Source organism: Toxorhynchites rutilus, chromosome 3 (assembly GCF_029784135.1).
Source record: "Toxorhynchites rutilus septentrionalis strain SRP chromosome 3, ASM2978413v1, whole genome shotgun sequence".
NCBI classification, from domain to species: domain Eukaryota; kingdom Metazoa; phylum Arthropoda; class Insecta; order Diptera; family Culicidae; genus Toxorhynchites; species Toxorhynchites rutilus.
Genome location: NC_073746.1, coordinates 157,065,133 through 157,086,608, shown reverse-complemented (window position 1 = coordinate 157,086,608; position 21,476 = coordinate 157,065,133). Strand labels below are relative to the sequence as shown.

Here is a 21,476-nt window from a genome sequence, read left to right as displayed (position 1 = left end):
GCATCTTCTGGATAGACCTTTACACGGGGAGTGGGAATAACAGGGGGGGAAGGCGAGGACGGGGATTGAGAGTGGGAAGGCGAAGGTTGAGAAGGAGCGGGAAGAACAGAGGGAGAAGACGAGGTTGAAGGTAGAGTGGGATCGTTAAGGGCAGATGGGAGATTTGCTAGTTTTTTGGAGGGAGGCTTGGTAGGGTTAGCTGACTCGTCCCCAGAAGAAGTATCTTCCGTATTTGGAACACGTTTGAGTGACTTTTTTTTATCTGTTAGGAGGGAACTAGAGTCAGAGACCTCCATATCCGAAGGTCCCCCACTCTCTGCCATTTTAAATTTTCACTTATATTCTAAGTATTTTTTTAAACAATATTTCACAATAAAATAATTCACAAAAACAAAAAAAAAAAAACTTATAATTATTAAATATTTTCTCTCAGTATATTCAATCTTATTCACCTATGAACGCACTCCAGTGCAGATGAACGGGAGCGTGCTGAAAGCTCGTTGGTGGTGGGAATGTGCCTACGACACCACTACACACAGTCGTCGGTGAAAGCTTACCCGCACTGTCACTGTTGGCACGATGACTCGGCGAAATCTCCAATGTCGGCGAAGCAGCGACAAAACAAAAACCAATGCTTGGCTTTCCGAGGATGAAAGCCTTTATCCACTTGCAGGCAGGGCACTTCACTCACTATCCAGATAGTGAAATGAACTCTTCAGCGGCAAAAAAACAACAATCACGCGGTAACCGATAACGGAACTTGGACGCGACTTTCCTTCGTCTGGTTACTTCGGGCAATCGGCGAAGAATGGTATTGCTAAATTGAAATGCTTAAAGCTTTTGGTAGACAAATATGCGAGAAAGCTTTGATTGCGTTTTTCTCAGTTGCTGATTTTGGATAATGGGACAACTATGCGTAGAACGGCAGTAAAGGATTCGATTATACAGCCATTTCATGCCAAACCTCAGTGGTTCTTAGATTTTAATGAAAAGTGGTAGTTTTGTTCTTTTTTTGCAAAATATTAGACTCGTATTTTTTTTAATTTTTCATTAGGGTGACCATTTCCATTTTGGAGTGGTCCGAAAAATCCATTTTTTCGCATTTTTGAAAAAATAACACATTTGCCAATTAATTGGATTATAGTCGCATACATTCAGTCTATTCGCATAGAAATATTGAACGAAAACTGAAAACATGTTACTTTGAAAAATAATAACGAAAAACGAAAAATAACACCTCTCTGGTATTCGGATATATTATGTGAAAAAACCTCAGCTTTCAGGAAGAAAAAACATAAAAAAATATGGCGCCCGAAACGATGTAAGTTATAAAAAACCAATATTATTAATAATTACGAAAACAAAATCCATTTTTATTCAGAGTGTAATATTTTTTCAAATAAGACTTTAATTTGATATGCCGATCATCTGAATCGGTTCAGTGGATCAACAGCTATGATTTTTTGAAGTGGAGAAAATTGGAAAAAAAAGATTTTTCAGACCATCGGGTAACTTTGAAAAGTAATAACTCAAAAACGAAAAAAACGCCTCCTTGGTTTCGAGACATGTTGTGTGAAAAATCCTCAGCTTTCCAGAAAAAAATATAGCGCCTTCGGTCCGAGACCATGAAAACTATAAAAAACGAATACAATCAATAATAACGAAAACATAATTCGAATTTTCTGCTACTCTAGTATTTTTTCAAAAAAGACCAGCTAATTGGCTTTAATTAATATGTCGAACATCTGAATTAGTCCAGTGGTTCGAAAGTTATGAATTTTTGAAAAGAGTCATTTTTGGTAAAAATGCGAAAAATTGAATTATCGGACCACCCTAAAATAAAAACGGTAACCCTAACAAAAAAATAAAAAAAAATACGGGTCTAATAATTTGCGATGAAGAACAAAACTACCACTTTCGACGAAAATCTGAGATCCACTATATCGGCCTGGCATGGAATGGAATACTGTGAAAATAAATCCGAAACTGTATTTAATCGAGTCCGCGCTGTACTTATATATTATAAAAATATGAATAAATACAACATTATGCTTGTCTAAACATCAATCAAACATAAGATAGTTCATTACAATTAGGGTTACTTAGAATTCAAACATCGTTATTTTTGTGTTTCCTAAACTGCTAAGAAACACATGAAATAGCAGCTCAATTCTCAGCATCGAAACAGGCACAAGTTTATCTAACGTTAATTTAAATGAGCTTCTCATTCGTCCTTCTCGCTACATCTCTCGTTTCCGGATGAATATTTAAATACATCTGCCGGAAAAAGCATCGCTGCTACATCTACGACGTTTGAAAAAATCTAAACCGAATCCGAAAGATTTGAGTTCGAGAAATTCCCTCTCATCCGACAAACGACAAACTGCGACCCTGCTCGTGCCACTTTCTCCGCTTTCTTCGGCGAATGCATTAAACCGTGTTTCCCTTCGAGTGATTTTAATGAAATTTTAATTGATGAAGAACTGTGACGACGAACCGAAATGTCCTCTACGCTATGCAGTTGAACTCTTCGCTTCGTTCGCTATATCTCGCTATGGCGGAGGTTCTTGAACCTCTTAATTACAGGTTAATTTCGAGACGTCTAGATGGATTCTCTTCTTTCTTAGAGTAGTGAAATCGCGCATACGAACTATTAAACCGTTGAACATACAGATGTACTAGCGAAAAAAGTGTAAATAACAGTGTGAAGTGCTTTAAATATTTTCATCCCAAAACATTTGGAATCGAAAGTGCTTTCCCCGTTCGAAAAATAGATAACTCGAAAATAGAAAAAAAAACAGTGTGAGCGAGCGAACGTGAACGAGAAGAAAAACATCGAATAGTGCCCATTTTCGCAATCGATCGCAAGAGTGTGATATGAGAACACCGTCTCCACGGAACAGCTGATGAGCCCCACGGAGTACCAGGCGGTCGGGGCCCTCTTCCTCATGCTTCTGGCAACGACGACGAGGGTCTCAACGAACAGCGCAGTCAAAACAGGGACAGCACCTGCTGCGAACGGTAAGAGCCCACAATTTGCCTCCCACCTTGAGTGTACTTTTTATATATCGCCCCAGTGCTGTGCGGGATAATACGTGGGGAAATTTGCTTTATTCGACCAAATTTTCGCCTCTTCCTTTGCACCACGAAACTGTTTGCAACTTAAAGAGACGCCAGTTGTCTTGAATAGTTTAGTCTGCGGCGGAATGGGTGTCCTTGACTAGACATCCGAAAACGAAAGCCTGAAAGGATTTGAACAAAAACACTTGCTTGTATTTCGAATTTTAATTAAACTTACGATGTTGCGAAATTTCATCGACTTTTTCAGTGACTGGCCGAACAGTGAACTTTTATATTCCAAATTCTAATGCAAACTGTCTTCAAAATACTTTGAGAGCTTACTAAGACAAAAAAATTTCGATGCATAACTTGTCGATATCTCAACCTCACTCAAAGTTATTGATATTTCTTCACGAAAAATACGCTCTTTTCAATTGTTTGTCATTCTTTCTGGGGCAAACGTAAACGAAGTTTATTGGCGGCATTTGAAAGAGTATATTTAACTCTACATGATGTGTGATTTTCAAAACTATGTTATTTTTAGTGTTTGAGTAAATTAAAATTGAAAACATGAGTTTTTGGGTAAAAAACCATCAATAACTTTGAGTAGGATGAAGATATAGACAAGTTCTGCATCGCAAAATATTGGTATCGATAAGCTCTAAACGTCGTATGAAGACAGTTTCGATGTAGAATTTGAAATACAAAAGTTAAAGCAGAAAAAACACGTTTTTTCATGGTCACCCTAATTCAACTTAGAAAAAAAGCGCTAAATCGAATATTTTAAAAGATAGAAAAATGCTTTGTTCTACAAAGTTGATTCAAATAACTGAAGCTACAATATTGTTAAACTATGTTTATCTCTTTCTATAAAGATACGAAAGTTAGATTTTTCATTTCATCGACAATTTTGGTCACCCTATTTTTGATAACATAAAAATGAGCGCTCTATCATATATAACTCCCACAAAGTTGTTTTTAGCGCTTACTATCTGAGCTGCATTAGGGTAACTACGAAAAACGGTTTTTTTTACTCTAACTTTTATATTTAAAATTCTACATTAAAATGGTCGACTTTTAGAGCTTATCAATACCAATATTTTGCGATGCAGCATTTGTCAATTTCTTAATCCTGCTCAAAGTTATTGATGGGCTTTCATCCAAAAACTCATGATTTTAATTTTTATTTACTCAAACACAAAAAATAACATAGTTATTTTTTGTGTTAAATCACATATTACATAGAGTGAAATCTGTTCTTTCAAATTCCGTCAACAAACATTTTTTATGTTTGCCCCAGAAAAAATTACAAACAATTGAAAAGAGCGTGTTTTTTGGGAAGAAATATCAATAACTTTTAGTAAAGTTGAGATATTGACAAGTTCTGCATCGAAAAATATTTGTATTAGTATGCTCTAAAAGTTTTTCGAAGACAGTTTGAGTGAAATTTGAAATATAAAAGTTAAAGAAAAAAAACAGTTTTTTTCATGGTGACCCTAACGTAACATAGAAAAAAGGCGCTATATCGGTTATTTTAAGAGATAGAGAACAACTTTGTTCTGCAAAGATATCTCAAATAATTGTCGAACTATGTTTACCTCTACCTATAAAGATAAGAAAGTTAGATTTTTTTATTTCATCGACAATTTTGGTCACCCTATTTCTGACAACATAAAAACGAGTGCGAGTAACAACTGAGTAACAACTTTGTCTAAGACAGTTTTTGTCTAGAGAATAACTGTCGAGCTCTAAATGCCAATTTCCACTTAAATGCATCTCCTGGACCATTGTGCATTGTTTGCAGATATTTTTTTTTATTGAAATAAACTTTATTGATACAGAAACATTTTCGCGAATTTTCATTAGCTTTTCAACATGATACTGTGCATAGATTTTCAACAACATACACACATTAAAGAATTAATGAATGTTAATATGAAAAAATATACTAATAAAACTAGAAGTGGGTTATATCTGTGATATAACCGCAAGATAGACGTAGGACTACGGCTGGCTCTGTAATCATTTGTTTGAAATTGCATCTGAATCAATTCTCGATGAATGAATGAATAATCATTTCTGAAGATTTCTAAAGGGTTTCCTTGTTAGTGTGTGATTGCATTAGTATGAGTATGAAATTGTTATCAACATGAAATTCAACTATTTCGAACTTGTTGCTTGTCCAGAAAAGAACCGTTGGGTTTGCGTGGTTTTGCAAAAGCAACAAGTGATGCTCTTGGATACGATTGCATCCAGGGTTGCCAATAGTATTTTTCAAAAATCTGGAAGATTGCTCTCAAAAAAACTGGAAGAAAACTGGATCCTGTAAAACCGTTTGATCTTACGAAGCTCGCGTTTGATTGACTCAAAATGATTCCAATGCTTGATAAATGAAATTACATTCAAAGCTTCGTGCAATATTTATATGCAGTTCATGGAATGACAAAATAAACCATTAAGTAATCATATCATTCTAGCAGATCAAAATGGCGTTTACCAGCACTCGAACATTACTGTGAAAGCGAGAATCGTCCCACAGTATTGTTCCAATACTAATATAAAATTTTATTACTTTTTATTATTTTATTATCTTTAACATAACCGATCAAGGGATAGGAAGAATTACGGAGGATTACCATATCCACAGATTATACAGTCTTTTTGAAACGCAGAATATGTAGTTCCAGGTCATAGATTTTTTGGGATTCATACAGAATTTACTGATTTTTTCCAAATAACTTCCCAATTATGGCTTGATGACGATTATACTTTTTCCCCATCTCACCTATTTTATTCAATGAATCCTTTGTATCACATTGAGTCAAAAGAGTCACTACATTTTGACACACATATTTAGCGTGATGTCCTGCTTTCACATGTTCGATGATCTAAGGCGAGAAAACACAACAGTCTGAGCTATCGGTTAGCGTTACAATTAATACATAACATTGTTTGCCTTTCTCTTACTAAGGCACTTACTAAACACTAGGGTGGCAGTGGAAATGGTCATGTCAAATTTCAAGAACCGACCGTGTACATTTTGTTTATTGGCCCAAAAAAATGACCTGTACAAAATTTTTAGATTAGGGATGCCTCAAAGCTCTCAAAGGTCATCAAAAGTCCCAAAAGGTCGATTTTCGGCCAAAATTTTTTTTCAAGATGACACCAGATCTTGACGTTTCATGCATTTTTGAGTAATTTGACATCGAAAAATTTTTTTCGATTTTCCAAGTTTTCTTTACACCTCCTTCGAAGATTTTCAAAACGAGGACGAGGAAAAAAATTAAATTTTGAGCGCTTTGAGGCACCCCTAAATCATGTCCGATTAAGCTGAAACTTTGCACAAATCATTTTTTTTGACCAAGAAAAAAAATGTACATGGTCGGTTTTTGAAATTCGTTGATGAATTTTTTTCCATGCATCCATTGCCACCCTACTAAACACATATAAGAGACACAAATTTAAAAAAAAACTAGATATTGTTCGCATCACGAAAATTTTCCATTCTGAGTGCTTTTTGCTCAGACATTTCATGGGGGATTCCTCATATTGTTGTACCTATCGAATGCACCTAACAGTCTATTACAATTTAATTATAAAACCTATGGGAAGTTTTTGTTTTTATAGTTTTAATAGCGAATAGGAAATAGCGTTGAAAATAAAGCTTCTTATTTCCCACATAATTATGTTGTTTCCCTAACACGGAAAAGACAGGAATAGGTCTAATCTGCGTTAGGAAAACGTATTGCGGTCTGTACATTGATAGTTATCTTTCGCAAAGCCCAGAGTAAATTTACTGATATTAAATGATATTGCCTCTTTTCATGAAATATTGAAGCTCAAGCCATTGAAAATATCGAATTCGTCCGCAACAATATGACTCTTACTGGAATTCGTCGTTAGACATAACCTGGAGATGCAACCAAATAGTGAAACTAAATTTGAATCATTTGAACGACTCGATAAACAAACCTGTTTTTACTATTGATTGTTAAGTTGAACAAAACAAACTGAAACTTCTAATTCACTCAGATTTATTCAGAAACCAGCATTATTTTTTCTCTCTCGAGCTATAGATGTTCAGAATAATACACAAATCTAAGGAAGCAGGATTAGGCTTTGAAGATTTTGAGCATCATCTGAAGAAGCCAAATACAGGGTGGGCCATTTAAAGTGGAAGCATCTGGCAACCCCATAACTTTTGACAGAGATGTCAGATTAACAAATGTCATACCGCGTTGGAAGCGTCATTTCAGTACAATTTTAACCATAGAACAATACACACCTAAACAACGCGCTGAAATTGTTCAGCTGTACATTCAAAATAACTTCTCAATTGTGTTAACTAAACGTGCGTGGAAAAATATAAATAAAGTTAAAACATCGCCTGGAGACAACACTATACGTCGATTATATGCCAAATTTATATCGTCTGGTAGTGTTGGTAATTCCAGTCATCTGTCCAGACAACGACCAAGACGTTTCGACGAGAATATTGATGCCGTTCGAGCCAGTGTTGCAGAGACTCCATCGACATCAGGTCGCCATCGTTCGCAAGAGTTAGGCCGATTTTTGATTGCCATTTGTTCGTGAAAATGAATTGGACAATTACTGGTTCCAACAGGACGGCGCTACATGACATACAGCGGCTGCCACGACCAAATTATTGCGCGAAATGTTCCCCGGAAGATTAATATCGAAAAACGGCTATTATGACTGGCCACCGAGATCACCTGATTTGACGCCTCCTGACTTTTTTTTATGGGGATATTTAAAATCCAAGGTATACACTGGTAAACCAAGGACCCTGGCTGCGCTGAAAGACAATATCCGACAAGAAATTGCTGCCATATCGGCCGAAACATTGGGCAAAGTGATGGAAAATGCCGAAAAAAGAGCACATTTTGCGGTCAAGGCCAGAGGCGGTCATTTACGAGATATCATAATCAAAAAGTAGTTAGAACAAATCTCCTTGGACCAAAATAAATGAATTTCATAATTTTTTTTTTAAATTCCACTTCTTTACTTTACTATTGCAAAAACAAATCCTTCCACTTTAAATGGCCCACCCTGTATATCTACATCGATGTTGACGTTGTAGAAACACTACCTTCTGAACTGTTCGAGAGAAGAAAAATTGCCTTCTAGACCAATAGCGGAATCGCCAACCGTATGAACGGCGAAAGCTCGAATAAAACATAAAAGACCTAGTCCCACGTCAATTAGACTCTGGTTTCCAATGCTGAACTATAATATTTCTTTTCCGTTCAAAAAACTATAATCTGCGTGGCAAATACATACATCGCAGCATAAGCGAAGCGACGGGGCTATCCATACACATATGCAAAGCTCTGTAATCCATTACAAAGTACGAACCCTCCACCCTAACCGCCTTCGCTCTAAAGCATCGTGTGTAGTGCTGCTACGTGGTTTATTAAATGAACCACCCATCTCACCCCTCTGGGATAAAACTTGGAGTGGCTGCCGGAAGTATAATTGTTTCGGAAATTGAAAATGTTGTGAAATTCGATAAAGCTTAATTAAAATAATTGCTTTGAGGTTTACAACGATGAGTTTATTCCAGGAACCTTTCGGCGAACTCGAGCTAAACTTTATCGGAGTCGTGTCTTGTTTTAAAGATCTGCTATTTATAAACATATATTCTCGATCGTTCCACCCCCGTCTCCGCCTACTAGCAATGTACGAAGCTGATTTCGAGAATCAAACCTAATGAATTATTCTCTTATCTAATTATATTTCAACAAAACAAAAACTCGCGCACCGAATTTGTGAAAAGTGAACTCATGCATCCCCGGAGACATGTAAACTACGTTTTCATTTCATACCCAACACACGGCCACAACTCTCATCCATCCGACCGGATCTGAACTGAATTGGCTCAATCATCGGCACCCTCGATGATGTTTCCTTTGATGCTCCTCTCCAGCTCGTCCCGCCGACGAAGTAAGTTCCGGCCATCCGGCATCAACAGCAAATCGCCGAGTTCCCTGTCGAGCTGAGATCCGTGTTAAAATTCATTACATCACTTGAGCCCTAATGATGCCAACGGTAGACGGAACGTGATATTCGGTATACTTTTCTGTGGTTTTCCGTCCGAGGATTTACTCCTCCTTCCACTTGAAGGTGGAAGTGGACTAGTCACTACGATTGCCATCAACATTTTTCATAGTCCGGTGGATTACTGGTTTATCCAGTTGATGCGGATTGTTGACCACGTGGCCGAATCGTTGGGACCATCGTCATAATCATGAAGAGGAATCATTGGAGACAAATAGTGTGTACGAAGGGGAAAATATATACATGAAGATTTATTTCTTGTGAATTGACTGTTTAGATATTTTTCTTACATTATGCAGCTTTCTCTGGCATCAATAAATTGAATATTGATATTTCGTTCTACGTTATTGAAGAAAATTGTAGCTTATTGAGATGGTTGAATTGCGAAATTTGTTCCTCTTGAACACTACAATATAAGTAACAAATTTTAGTGGACCTTGTAACATTATTAACACTCCTATACTCGCGCATTGGTCTGTCAGAAATCGAGAAATCGAGAAATCAATAATTCGCTCATTTGTCAGAAAATATCAACACTACAACACTCTAGTTTCGTTATTCGTCGTTGGTCATTGTTTAGCGTATCGCATGTGTTGGTACAAAAGGGACGTGTACTATTTTTTTAACACTTTCGGTCAGACACACCGACGCGAGTATAGGTGTAACTTTTTTGGACAAGAACCTTTGACGAATTTCATGCTAACTCGACTGGCCGTTGGCAGCACCATCTCAGATAGTAGTGAAACGTTGTGGGTGTAAAGACATGGGTCATCTAAGCAACTTTGCATACTTGATATATTCGAAAAACAATTAGACTACTTTTTTGGAAAAAGCCATTTTTTTCTAACTTAAAAACTATGATACCTACAAAATTCATGTCAAAGGATGAAATGTAGGAAATTATTTAAATTTTTACGAAAAAATACCAAAATTTTTTTGGAAAATCATTTCGCTGAAAAAAAAAAGTTATTTTAAAAATTGAAATTATTTTTTCTCAAAAACGTATTTTTTCAAAATTCCCAAATATATATATATATATATATACATATGAATAGCCCTTAAAATTTCCAACAAGTCGTCCATACATCGGAAGATGGGCACTTTTACAGGGAAAAAGTTTTTCTAACAACAACTTTTTTATATTTTCTTTGAAAAAAATACAACTAATCCTAATTTTGTTTAAAGTCGAAGTAGCGGTATAGTATATTCGACAAAGTTTTAGATCTTATTAAAATGTGAACTTTTGTCGAAGACGTCAACTTTCTATCTGTTATAGTTTTTAGAATATAAGTCATTTTTGAATGAAGACTCCTGAAAAAATTAATGTTTTGCTCGTAACATTTTTGTGTGTAAATTCTCACGTTTGACATGTTTTTGACATATTTCCAAATAAAGATAAGTTAGCAGAGCATGTAAATTGCGATAATTTATACATAAAAATGTTACGAATTAAACATTAATAGTATTTTTTCAAAGAAAAAAAATTAAAAATTTGTTGTTCGAAAAACTTTTTCCATGTAAATGTGCCCATGGTCCGATGTAGGGAAAATTTGTTGGAAATTCTGAGGGCTATTTAGATCTATTTTTCAGAATTTTGAAAGCATATGTTTTTGAGAAAAATGAATTTTAATTTTCAAAATATTTTTTTTTCAATGAAATTTTTTTCCAAAATATTCTTGGATAATTTTTAATGAAAACCTAAGTAATTTCCTACATTTCATTCTCTGACCATCTTTTTGTAGATGTTATAGTTTTTCAACTAAGATTTTTCGAAAAAAAAGTTGATAAAACTCAAAACTTAAAAAAAACCCTGCAAAAAAAATATCAGGCCTACAAAATTTTAGTCAAAGAATGGAATGTTGGAAATTATTTTGGTTTTCATTAAAAATTAGCAAAAAAAATTTTGGAAAAAAGTTTCATTGAAAAAAAAATATTTCGAAAATTAAAATTCATTTTTCTCGAAAACATATGCTTTCAAAATTCTGAAAGAAATAGATATAAATAGCCCTTTAAATTTCCAACAAGTTTTCCATACATCGGACGATGGGCACATTTACATGGAAAAAGTTTTTCGAACAACAACTTTTTCTTGTTTTTCTTTCAAAAAATGCTATTAACTTTCAATTCGTTACATCTTTTTGTATAAATTATCGCATTTTAAATGTTCTGCTAACTTTTCTCTATTTGGAAACATGTCACGAACATGTCAAAAGTGAGAATTTACACACAAAAATGTTACGAACAAAACATTATTTTTTTCAGGATTCTTCATACAAAAATGACATATAATCCAAAAACTATAAAAGAAAGAAAGTTGATGTCTTCGACAAAAGTTTATATTTTAACAAGATCTTTATCTTGACTTTAAACAAAATTAGGATAAGTTGTATTTTTTTCATAGAAAACATGAAAAAGTTGTTGTTCGAAAAACTTTTTCCCTGTAAAAGTGCCCATCTTCCGATGTATGGACGACTTGTTGGAAATTTTAAGGGCTATTCATATATATATATTTTGGGGAATTTAAAAAAATACTTTTTTGAGAAAAATGAATTTTAATTTTTAAAATAAAAATTTTTTTTTGTCAGCGAAATTTTTTTCAAAAATTTTTTTGGTAATTTTTTGTGAAGTGAACAATTTCCTACATTTCATCTTTTGACAAGAATTTTGTAGGTATAATTGTTTTATAGTTATAAATTTTTGTAAAAAGTTAAGATTTAAGAAAAATTTGGCTTTTTCCAAAAAGTAGTCTAATTGCTTTTCGAATATTTCAAGTATGCAAAGTTGCTTAAATGACCCATGTCTTTGCACCCACAACGTTCCACTACTGTCTGAGATGGTGCTGCCAACTCCTAAGACGAGTTAGCATGAATTTTCCTATTTTAGAATATTGTTCAATGGAATGTATAAATTAATGTTAGTGGTGTGGAATATTTATTGAATATAAGTTAACACCGAGATGACTTCATTATCGCGCAGCGTCAGCAAAGCCACCCATAAACATCATCCCAGACAAAGTGCAGAAGATCATAAATTAGCCACCCAGCGGACAGGCGGGCGATCGAGACATAAACATAAACATTGACCAGACGAATTATCGAGAACGGAACTTTCCCAGGAAATCGATAGCATGATTTCATCATGCTATTTCACAACAACGCATCACCAGATCAATATAAATAGAGCAGGGCCACGATTGTAGAGTTAGTCTTAAATTAGTCTTAGTCTTAAGTTAGTCTTAGTCTTAAATTAGTCTCAGTTTAGTCTTAATCTTAGTTTTAAGTAAAAGTAGAGCATAGCTCTAAAATAAATAAAATTTTTTTTCTTTAAGTTCTAAGAAAGAAAATTAACTGGCGCCCGAATAGGGACCCAGAGTGTGCAGTGATAGTCATAGTGTGGAATCAAGTGTTATGAGTATTACAACGTTAAAGTGAAGTAGTCCATATCACAAGCACCGGAATAGTACAACTGTTAAAGGATTTGTACATCCGGACTATCATCAACCGCTTAGCCCAATCGCAACAAGGCAGCCGTACGTAACGTTCCTGAGTAGCTGGTTTATCCTGAGGAAAGGGATCCAACGCGACGTACTGAGAAGGTGAGCAACACACTCCAGGTTCCTGCTCAGCAGATTCCATTCGCACCCGGCGAAGCTGAGATAAAAGGTAGTAATAGGACATCGGTAAGGACCATCTGAACACGCGTACCGGAGCTTGCTGAGATCACCACTGATAAAGGATTGGTGGCCAGAAGTACGTTGTCCCGCAGTCTCAAGGAGTACCCTCGAGATGTTCAGGCTAATCATGTAAGTCAAATAATTTTTTTTTATTATAAATATACCGCATAAAGCGAAGTGAAATATAAATATACCGCATAAAGCGAAGTGAAATATAAATATACCGCATAAAGCGAAGTGAAATATAAAAATACCGCATAAAACGAAGTGAAATATAAAAAAACCGCAAAAAGCGAAGAAAAATAATAATTATCAAAATAAAATTATACCACACAACATCACAAAAATAAAAATAAAAATATAAGGAAATTAAATAAGAATACGAAAATACGAAACAAATAGAATTAGATAACGACCCTCTTTAAATAAAGAGGAAGAATTATTTTAAACAAAGAAACGACCTTCTTTTACTAAAGAAGAAGAATTATTTTAAGGAACGACCTTCTTTTACTAAAGAAGAAGAATTATTATTAGGAAGCGACTTCTTTTTAAAGAAGAAGAATATTTTTTTGTTACTAATATTTAAGGAAAATTTTTAACTTTCAAAATTGATCCTGACAGCATTGCCGACTTATTGCAAAATTTCCATCTTAATATGGCTCAACAACAAATTCAAGATCTGATCAATCGAGTAAATGCACTCGAAAATGCAAGACCAGGAATCGCATTCCAAGAGTTGGATTACAGTGATCCACCACTTTTCCTCCAAAACGCAGACGGAACACCCGTTAACCCAGAGTCTATCGAGAAGCTATCTGATTTGGTGAAAGATTTACCGATATTTAACGGCGAACCAAATGAGGTCAGCATCTGGATAAATGACGCTGAAGGTTTAATCAATCTTTACAAGCCTCATCATCAAAGTACAACTGATGAAAAAAATAAGTTTCATATGGTGTGTAAAGCCATAAGAAGGAAAATTCGAGGTGAAGCGAATGATGCTTTAGTAGCATCAAACGTTAACATAAATTGGCTATTAATTGAGAAAACACTTTTAACATACTATGGAGAAAAGAGGGATCTCGGTACTCTCGACTATCAGTTAATAAGTTCGCATCAACATGGTCAAACTCTTGAACAATATTATGATAAGATCAATAGATTGCTCTCACTTATTGCCAACCAAATTAAAACAGATCCTCGATTTCAACATCCTGAAGCCTCTCGTGCTATGATTGAGAATTATAATGATAAAGCTATCGATGCTTTCATCCGAGGTCTAGAAGGAGATGTAGGAAAATTCTTGAAAAATTACAAACCTGATTCGTTAGCAGCCGCATATGCTTACTGTGTATCTTTCCAAAATGTAGAATTCAGAAACCAATTAACAAGAAATAGAACTCCAACATTCGCTAGTGTCCCAAGAAACCAAATTCCATTACCACCTCCTATTCCTCCAAAAAGAAGACCTGAAATTACTAATTTCAGATTACCCTTTATACCTCCACAGCGACCGCTTCAATATAATAGACCTTTCCAAAACAATTATCCACTAGGACCTCAACGATATCCTAACAATCAACCAATGGTACCTCAAAGAAATAATTTCAACCAACCTCCTCAACCCCCCAGAAATCCTTTCAATCAAGTCAATAAACCTGAACCTATGGAAGTAGACCCTTCCATTAGAACAAAACAAGTCAATTACAAAAATAGGCCCCAAATTTCTAATCAATTTAAACCACCACTAAAAAGACCCCGAATGTATAACATGAATTCTGTGAACCAACCTGAACTTGAACAAATAATTGAAGAACATAATACAGAAATACCCGATGAAATGGAACATGAACAGCAAATCAAAGAAATGATGTCTAATGATTCTACTTTTGAACGCTATATGCAACAATGGGAACAAAATGAAAATTCGAAAGATTTCATTGAAGAAAATGTTGAATTCAATTTTTTAGGCTAAAGTCAACATTACCATATTTCTTATATTATGGTAATCCAAACAAACCTTTGAAAATTTTAGTCGATACTGGATCAAATAAAAACTTTATTCACACTCGCTTTACTCAAATTGCACATACCGTAAAAAACCCCTTTACAGTTTCATCAGTCGGAGGAGACATTCTAATCAACAAATACTCACAAGGTAAGTAGGTATAATGATGCAGTAATAGGACATGATACATTAAAGGAACTCAAAGCTATAATCAATACCTTCAAAGAGAAATTGATACTTCCAGGAAATTATGAAATACCTTTGTTACAGCATAAATTTCAAGAAATAAACAAAATTCAAATCAGGAATGAACACCTGACAGCAGAAGAGAAATCAAAATTAGATATATTTTTAGGACAATTTCAAGATTTATTTCAGCCACCTGATGAAAAACTACCGTTCACCACTAGAGTTAAAGCTGAGATCAGAACAACAGACGAGAATCCTACCTACAGTAAATCATATCCATATCCACAGGCATTAAAATCCGAAGTGTGCAAACAAATAGACAAACTTCTCAAGGATGGAATTATCAGACAATCACGGTCCCCATACAACTCACCAATATGGATAGTACCCAAAAAAATAGACGCATCTGGAGAAAGAAAGTATAGAATGGTAATAGACTATCGACGACTCAACGCAAAAACAATCAGTGACACTTACCCAATTCCAGAGACATCTGTAGTCCTTGCAAACCTAGGTGCAAACAAGTATTTTACAACTTTGGATTTAGCATCCGGATTTCATCAAATCCGAATGACTGAAAAAGACATTGAAAAAACAGCCTTTTCTGTTAATAATGGTAAATACGAATTCGTTCGTATGCCATTTGGTTTAAAAAACGCTCCCAGAATATTCCAAAGAGTAATGGATGACGTTTTACGTGAACACATTGGTAAAATTTGTTATGTCTACATAGATGACATAATAATCTTCGGTAAGACTTTTGACGAACACATAAAAAACATTAAGACAATCTTCGAAACATTACGAAAAGCAAACTTCAAAATACAACCAGACAAATCCGAATTTTTGAAAACTGAGGTTGAATTTCTTGGATTCATTGTCTCAGAAAATGGACTTAGACCAAATATGAAAAAGGTCGAATGTATTCAAAAATACCCAGAACCAACAAATTTGAAGGAATTACGAGCATTCCTAGGACTATCAGGATACTACAGGCGTTTTGTCAAAAACTACGCAACACTTGCTAAACCGTTGACAAAACTTTTAAGAGGGGAAGATGGCCATCGCCAAATTCCTAAAACTCAGTCAAAAAACTTTTCGATCAAATTAGACGAAGAAGCGCGACAATCTTTCAAAACTCTCAAAGAAATTCTATCTTCGGAAGACGTACTCACATTCCCAGACTTTGAAAAATCATTCATACTCACGACCGATGCATCAGATAAAGCAATTGGTGCAGTATTATCACAACAATTTCCAGAAGGAGAAAGACCCATTACTTTCATTTCCAGAACTCTTTCAAGAACCGAAGAAAATTATGCGACTAACGAAAAAGAAATGTTGGCAGTTGTTTGGTCCCTTAACACATTAAGAAATTTCATTTATGGAACAAAAATCAAAATTTATACTGACCATATGCCACTAACTTTTACGTTATCCCCAAAAAATAGTAATGCAAAGCTAAAACGTTGGAAAGCATATCTGGAAGAGCATGATTATGAGTTACACTATAAACCAGGAAAATCCAACATTGTAGCTGATGCATTATCTCGAATCCAAATTAATTCATTAACCGCTACACAGCATTCCTCTGATAATGATGACAACTCCTATATCCCATCTACAGAAACACCTATTAACGTATTCAGAAATCAATTAATTTTCAAAATCAATCCAAGATCTAGTTACGAAATGAATATTCCATTCGAAAAATTCAAGAGACATATATTTTGTGAACCACGTTTTACAGTAGAATTTTTAAAAGACAAATTAAAAAGATTTTTAATACCAGGAATAATAAATGGAATTCTAACAGATGAACCAATAATGGCAACAATACAAGAAATATACAAAGAAAATTTCAATTCACAAATTGTAAAGGCACAATATTCACAAACACAGGTTACAGATATAAATGAAGAAGAACAACAATTAGAAGAAATAAAAAATGTCCATAATTTCGCTCACAGAAACGCAAAAGAAAACGTACTACAATTAATAAAGCACTTCTATTTTCCAAAAATGAATAAATTAACTCAAGACTATGTAAAAACATGTGAAATTTGTAAAACTGAAAAATATGATAGAAATCCACAAAAGTATATCCCAGTTAAAACTCCAATTCCAAATTATCCAGCAGAAATTATACATATAGATATTTTCGTTTACAATCAAAATGCATTATTTATATCATCCATTGACAAATTTTCCAAATTTCTAAAAATTAGACCAATCAAATCAAAATCTATTGCACATATCAAAGATGTATTAATGCAATTAATATACGATTGGGATGTACCCGCACAAATTGTAATGGATAATGAAAGCGCTTTTGTATCAAATGTAATGGAACAACAGATTAAAGGATTAGGAATAGAAATATTTAAAACACCAGTACACAGATCTGAAACAAATGGACAAATAGAAAGATGCCATTCAACAATAAGAGAAATAGCTAGGTGTATAAAAGCACTAAATCCAGAAATAACTATAAACGAATTAATACAACAGGCAGCCCATAAAAATAACAATTCGGTTCATTCAGTCACAAATGATACTCCACAAAATATATACCAGGGAAGAAATATAAATAATTTGCCATTAGAAGAATTTAACAAACAAAGAGAAAAATTACACGAAAGAATAATCAAACTTTATAAAGAAAAAGAAGAAAAATTACCACAGAACACATATCCAAGTTATACACCAGATACATATGCTTACGAAAAATCAAATGATATATCTAAACGAAAAAGTAGGTACAAAATAATCAAAATCAAAGAAGACCATAACACACATGTAATAGACATATATGGAAGGAAAATTCACAAAGCAAATTTAAGAAAACCCTAATTGTAAATTCTTTTCGATCTTTTCAGACTCGCCATCTGCGTGTCTATTGTTAAACCGATACTGCAAGTACATGACCTCACAAACAATCCACTAGCAATTATACCGTTAGGAGAAGCTAAAATCAAGATAGGTTATATCAGGATAATACACCCAATCAGTTTACTAGAACTAGAAAATACAATAGCAGGCATAAACAGAGAAATTCAGAATCACCCTTATCCAAACACATTGTATGAATTGATTCAGATAAAAAATTATAAATTGTATGAAACATATTTAAAATTAAGACCCAAAACAAGAAGGACCAAAAGATGGAACACGATCGGAACCATATGGAAATGGATAGCTGGAAGCCCCGACGCAGAGGATCTACGAATAATCAACAGCTCGATGAACGCCCTAATACTCCAGAACAACAAACAGGTGATGATTAATGAAGCCATCAGTAAACGCATCCAAGAGATAACAAACGTCGCTAACCAAATATTAACCGTCGAAAGCGAAAGACTCAAAAACCACTCCATGGAAATAAATCAGCTAGTACTCCTGTCAAACCTCGATTCACTACAAAATCAAGTCGAAACATTAGAAGAAGCCATACTCATGGCAAAACATGGCATTCCTAGCAGCAGAATATTATCGATGAGAGATTTTCAAACAATTACCACTTTTCTGGACAATCACAATATTTATGTCGCATCATATGAAGAATTACTTTCAATGTCAACACCCCAAGTTACCTTGAACAACACACATATAGTATACATGTTGAAAGTGCCCCAAGTATCAACAAATACGTATGAGTACAACTATATTGATTCCACTATCAAAAATAGCAAACGCATTTGGATAAAACAAAATTACCTTTTGCGAAATCAAACTCATATTTACGAATTAGAAAAACCATGCGAAAATCCAGAAAATCTATATCTCTGTGAAAGCTATTTTCTTAAACCGACATCAGAATGTATTCACAAACTAATCCAAGGCAAACATTCAAATTGTACTTTCGAAAAAGTCTACTCCACAGGATTAGTAAAAAGAATCAGCGAAGCAGTTATTCTCATCAATGACGCTAAGGTTGAAGTGACCTCCAATTGCAGCAATTCAACACAAGTACTCGAAGGAAGTTTTTTATTACAATTTGAAGATTGTAACATCTATATCAACGGAGAACTTTACGCCAATCTCGATGTCAATATTCCAGGACGACCTTATCATCCCACAACAGGTCTAATTGTTCATGAAGCGCATATCATTGATTCACCTTCAAATGATTATCTTCAAAACTTAACACTCGAGCATAGAGATACATTAGATACTCTAAAACTAAAAAATGAATCATTACAGTGGTCATTGAATTTATTCAGTTCATTGGGAACTACGACAATAATCCTCATCATAACCGCAATAGCGATATTTTTCTTTCTCTCCAGAAGATCAACCACGAAAATTCAAGTTCAACTTCCAGAAGAATCGACACAAAACATCGCATTGAATGAGCTGAAGTCAGCAGAACCAACGATCGAATTATCGGACGAGCGGAAGAAAGAAATCGAGAATTTTATTAATATGCCATCACCATTCCGGACCGTTAATCAACTTTGACGACAAAGCGATCAAGAGGGGAAGAGTTAACACCGAGATGACTTCATTATCGCGCAGCGTCAGCATAGCCACCCATAAACATCATCCCAGACAAAGTGCAGAAGATCATAAATTAGCCACCCAGCGGACAGGCGGGCGATCGAGACATAAACATAAACATTGACCAGACGAATTATCGAGAACGGAACTTTCCCAGGAAATCGATAGCATGATTTCATCATGCTATTTCACAACAACGCATCACCAGATCAATATAAATAGAGCAGGGCCACGATTGTAGAGTTAGTCTTAAATTAGTCTTAGTCTTAAGTTAGTCTTAGTCTTAAATTAGTCTCAGTTTAGTCTTAATCTTAGTTTTAAGTAAAAGTAGAGCATAGCTCTAAAATAAATAAAAAAAATTTTGTTTAAGTTCTAAGAAAGAAAATTAACTTATAATGCATCAGATCATTAGCGGATTATTCTCATTTGATTCCAGTCCCTTTTGTAACTGGATTGAACGGATCCATATATTAACTATTCGTCGATATATTCGTCGTTAGATTCATACGTTCAAAAGCAAAATATAAATGTTTGACTTTCGTATAGTTATTCGCTAATTATAATGGTCATACATATACACACTTGTGAAAGAATTTCACTTTTGAAAGAATTGTAAGCAGTAAAATATGAACTAATCGGTGGCTTATGGTAATTTTTAACAGTTACAGTTTCGTTGATATTTTTTTTATAATGGACAATATCGACAAGAAAACAAGAAAAATAAAAGGAAGTTCCTAGAAATCCTATTATATCATCTTTTACCGACAAAGCTATTTCATGGAACTAATGTCTATTTCATGGTGACTGTTGGTGCACCATCTATGGTTGGTTGTCATCGTGGTTTTACAGCTCTCTCAAAGTCACAACTGCATGAGGTCATTCACTGTGTGATTCACAGTCAGCGTTGAGTTGCGATAACCTCTCGATTATTTGCTCAGCTGTATAAGTAAAACGACGAAATCTTTACTCGATTACTTCTACATGCTGGAGTTCACTGTTCTCTGTCACCAAGAGACTCTTGCTTAGTAAGATTTTCAGCTTTATTGAATTTGTGTTTCAGTTGCAGGGTGACAACTTCAACTTGATTAATACTATATATAGAATATCGACTTTTCTGAAAAAACTTTAAAAACAAAATTTAAGTAGAAAAAATATTCACAGTTTCCGCATTTGTCAAAATTATCACTAAAGCTTCAAGACCGTGTTATATTATCATATATCACTTGGACGCATTACACAAGGATTTTACTAAGATGTTTTAGGATCTTCAAAATTTTCAAACTCCCCAATGGACAATAAATCCATACTATATCCAGCCATAGAATGAGCCAAGGTGATAATGCAAGAAAAGTTGATTATCATCAGCACGGGGCTCAGGAGAAACCCTAGCAGGAGTACAACCAAGGCTATCATATGTTTTGGTTACAACGCAAAGTTGAAACACGTCTTCTTGTTTTCTCATCAGCTTACTTTGTCGAAAAAGGCTTCAGTGTAGTTACAAACAATCCGGAACCGAATCAACCATTTGAAAATCAACGAACGCGGAGATTTAAGGCTTTAACTAACCAATATTGAACCGCATTTTGATATTTTGGTAGTTGCGGATAGATTGGTTTGCGATTTGAATGTTTTTATTGTTTGTGAGTAATTTGTGTAATTATTAATTGTTTACTAAATTTTATGTCTATTTTGTTGAATATGATGAGATTTTTTTTCTGTGTTGTAGTGATTTTCAACACTTTTGGCTGATTTGTCACATTACTTCGGTTTTTTTTGGAAGAATGTCGAGAGTGAGAGTGAGTGAATGAGCTCGTGACATTTTACGAGAGAGGTACGGTTGTTATCTCTACGTCAGGTCGCCTCCATGAGAAAATAATGTCAAGTTTACTCATTTAACTAACTGCAGTGTTTTTAAATTGCTAATTATACAGTTAGGAAAAAAGTAAATATAGGATTAGAAAGTACAAA

The 21,476-nt window shown here is 34.5% G+C and overlaps 1 protein-coding gene across 3 annotated transcripts in view; it reads left to right on the top strand.

Annotated features, from left to right (window-relative positions):
• LOC129776939 (lachesin-like) overlaps window positions 1-21,476 on the top strand; it is a 242,462-nt gene that overhangs the window by 12,105 nt on the left and 208,881 nt on the right. Inside the window, exon 2 of one of the 3 annotated variants that reach the window (XM_055782896.1) lies at window positions 2,633-3,021. In XM_055782896.1, the coding sequence (XP_055638871.1) occupies window positions 2,907-3,021 (115 nt within the window). In that variant the 5' untranslated portion in view covers window positions 2,633-2,906. Of the gene's footprint in view, window positions 1-2,586; window positions 3,022-21,476 lie in introns of all 3 variants that reach the window. The other 2 variants (XM_055782894.1, XM_055782895.1) reach the window with 2 other exon arrangements.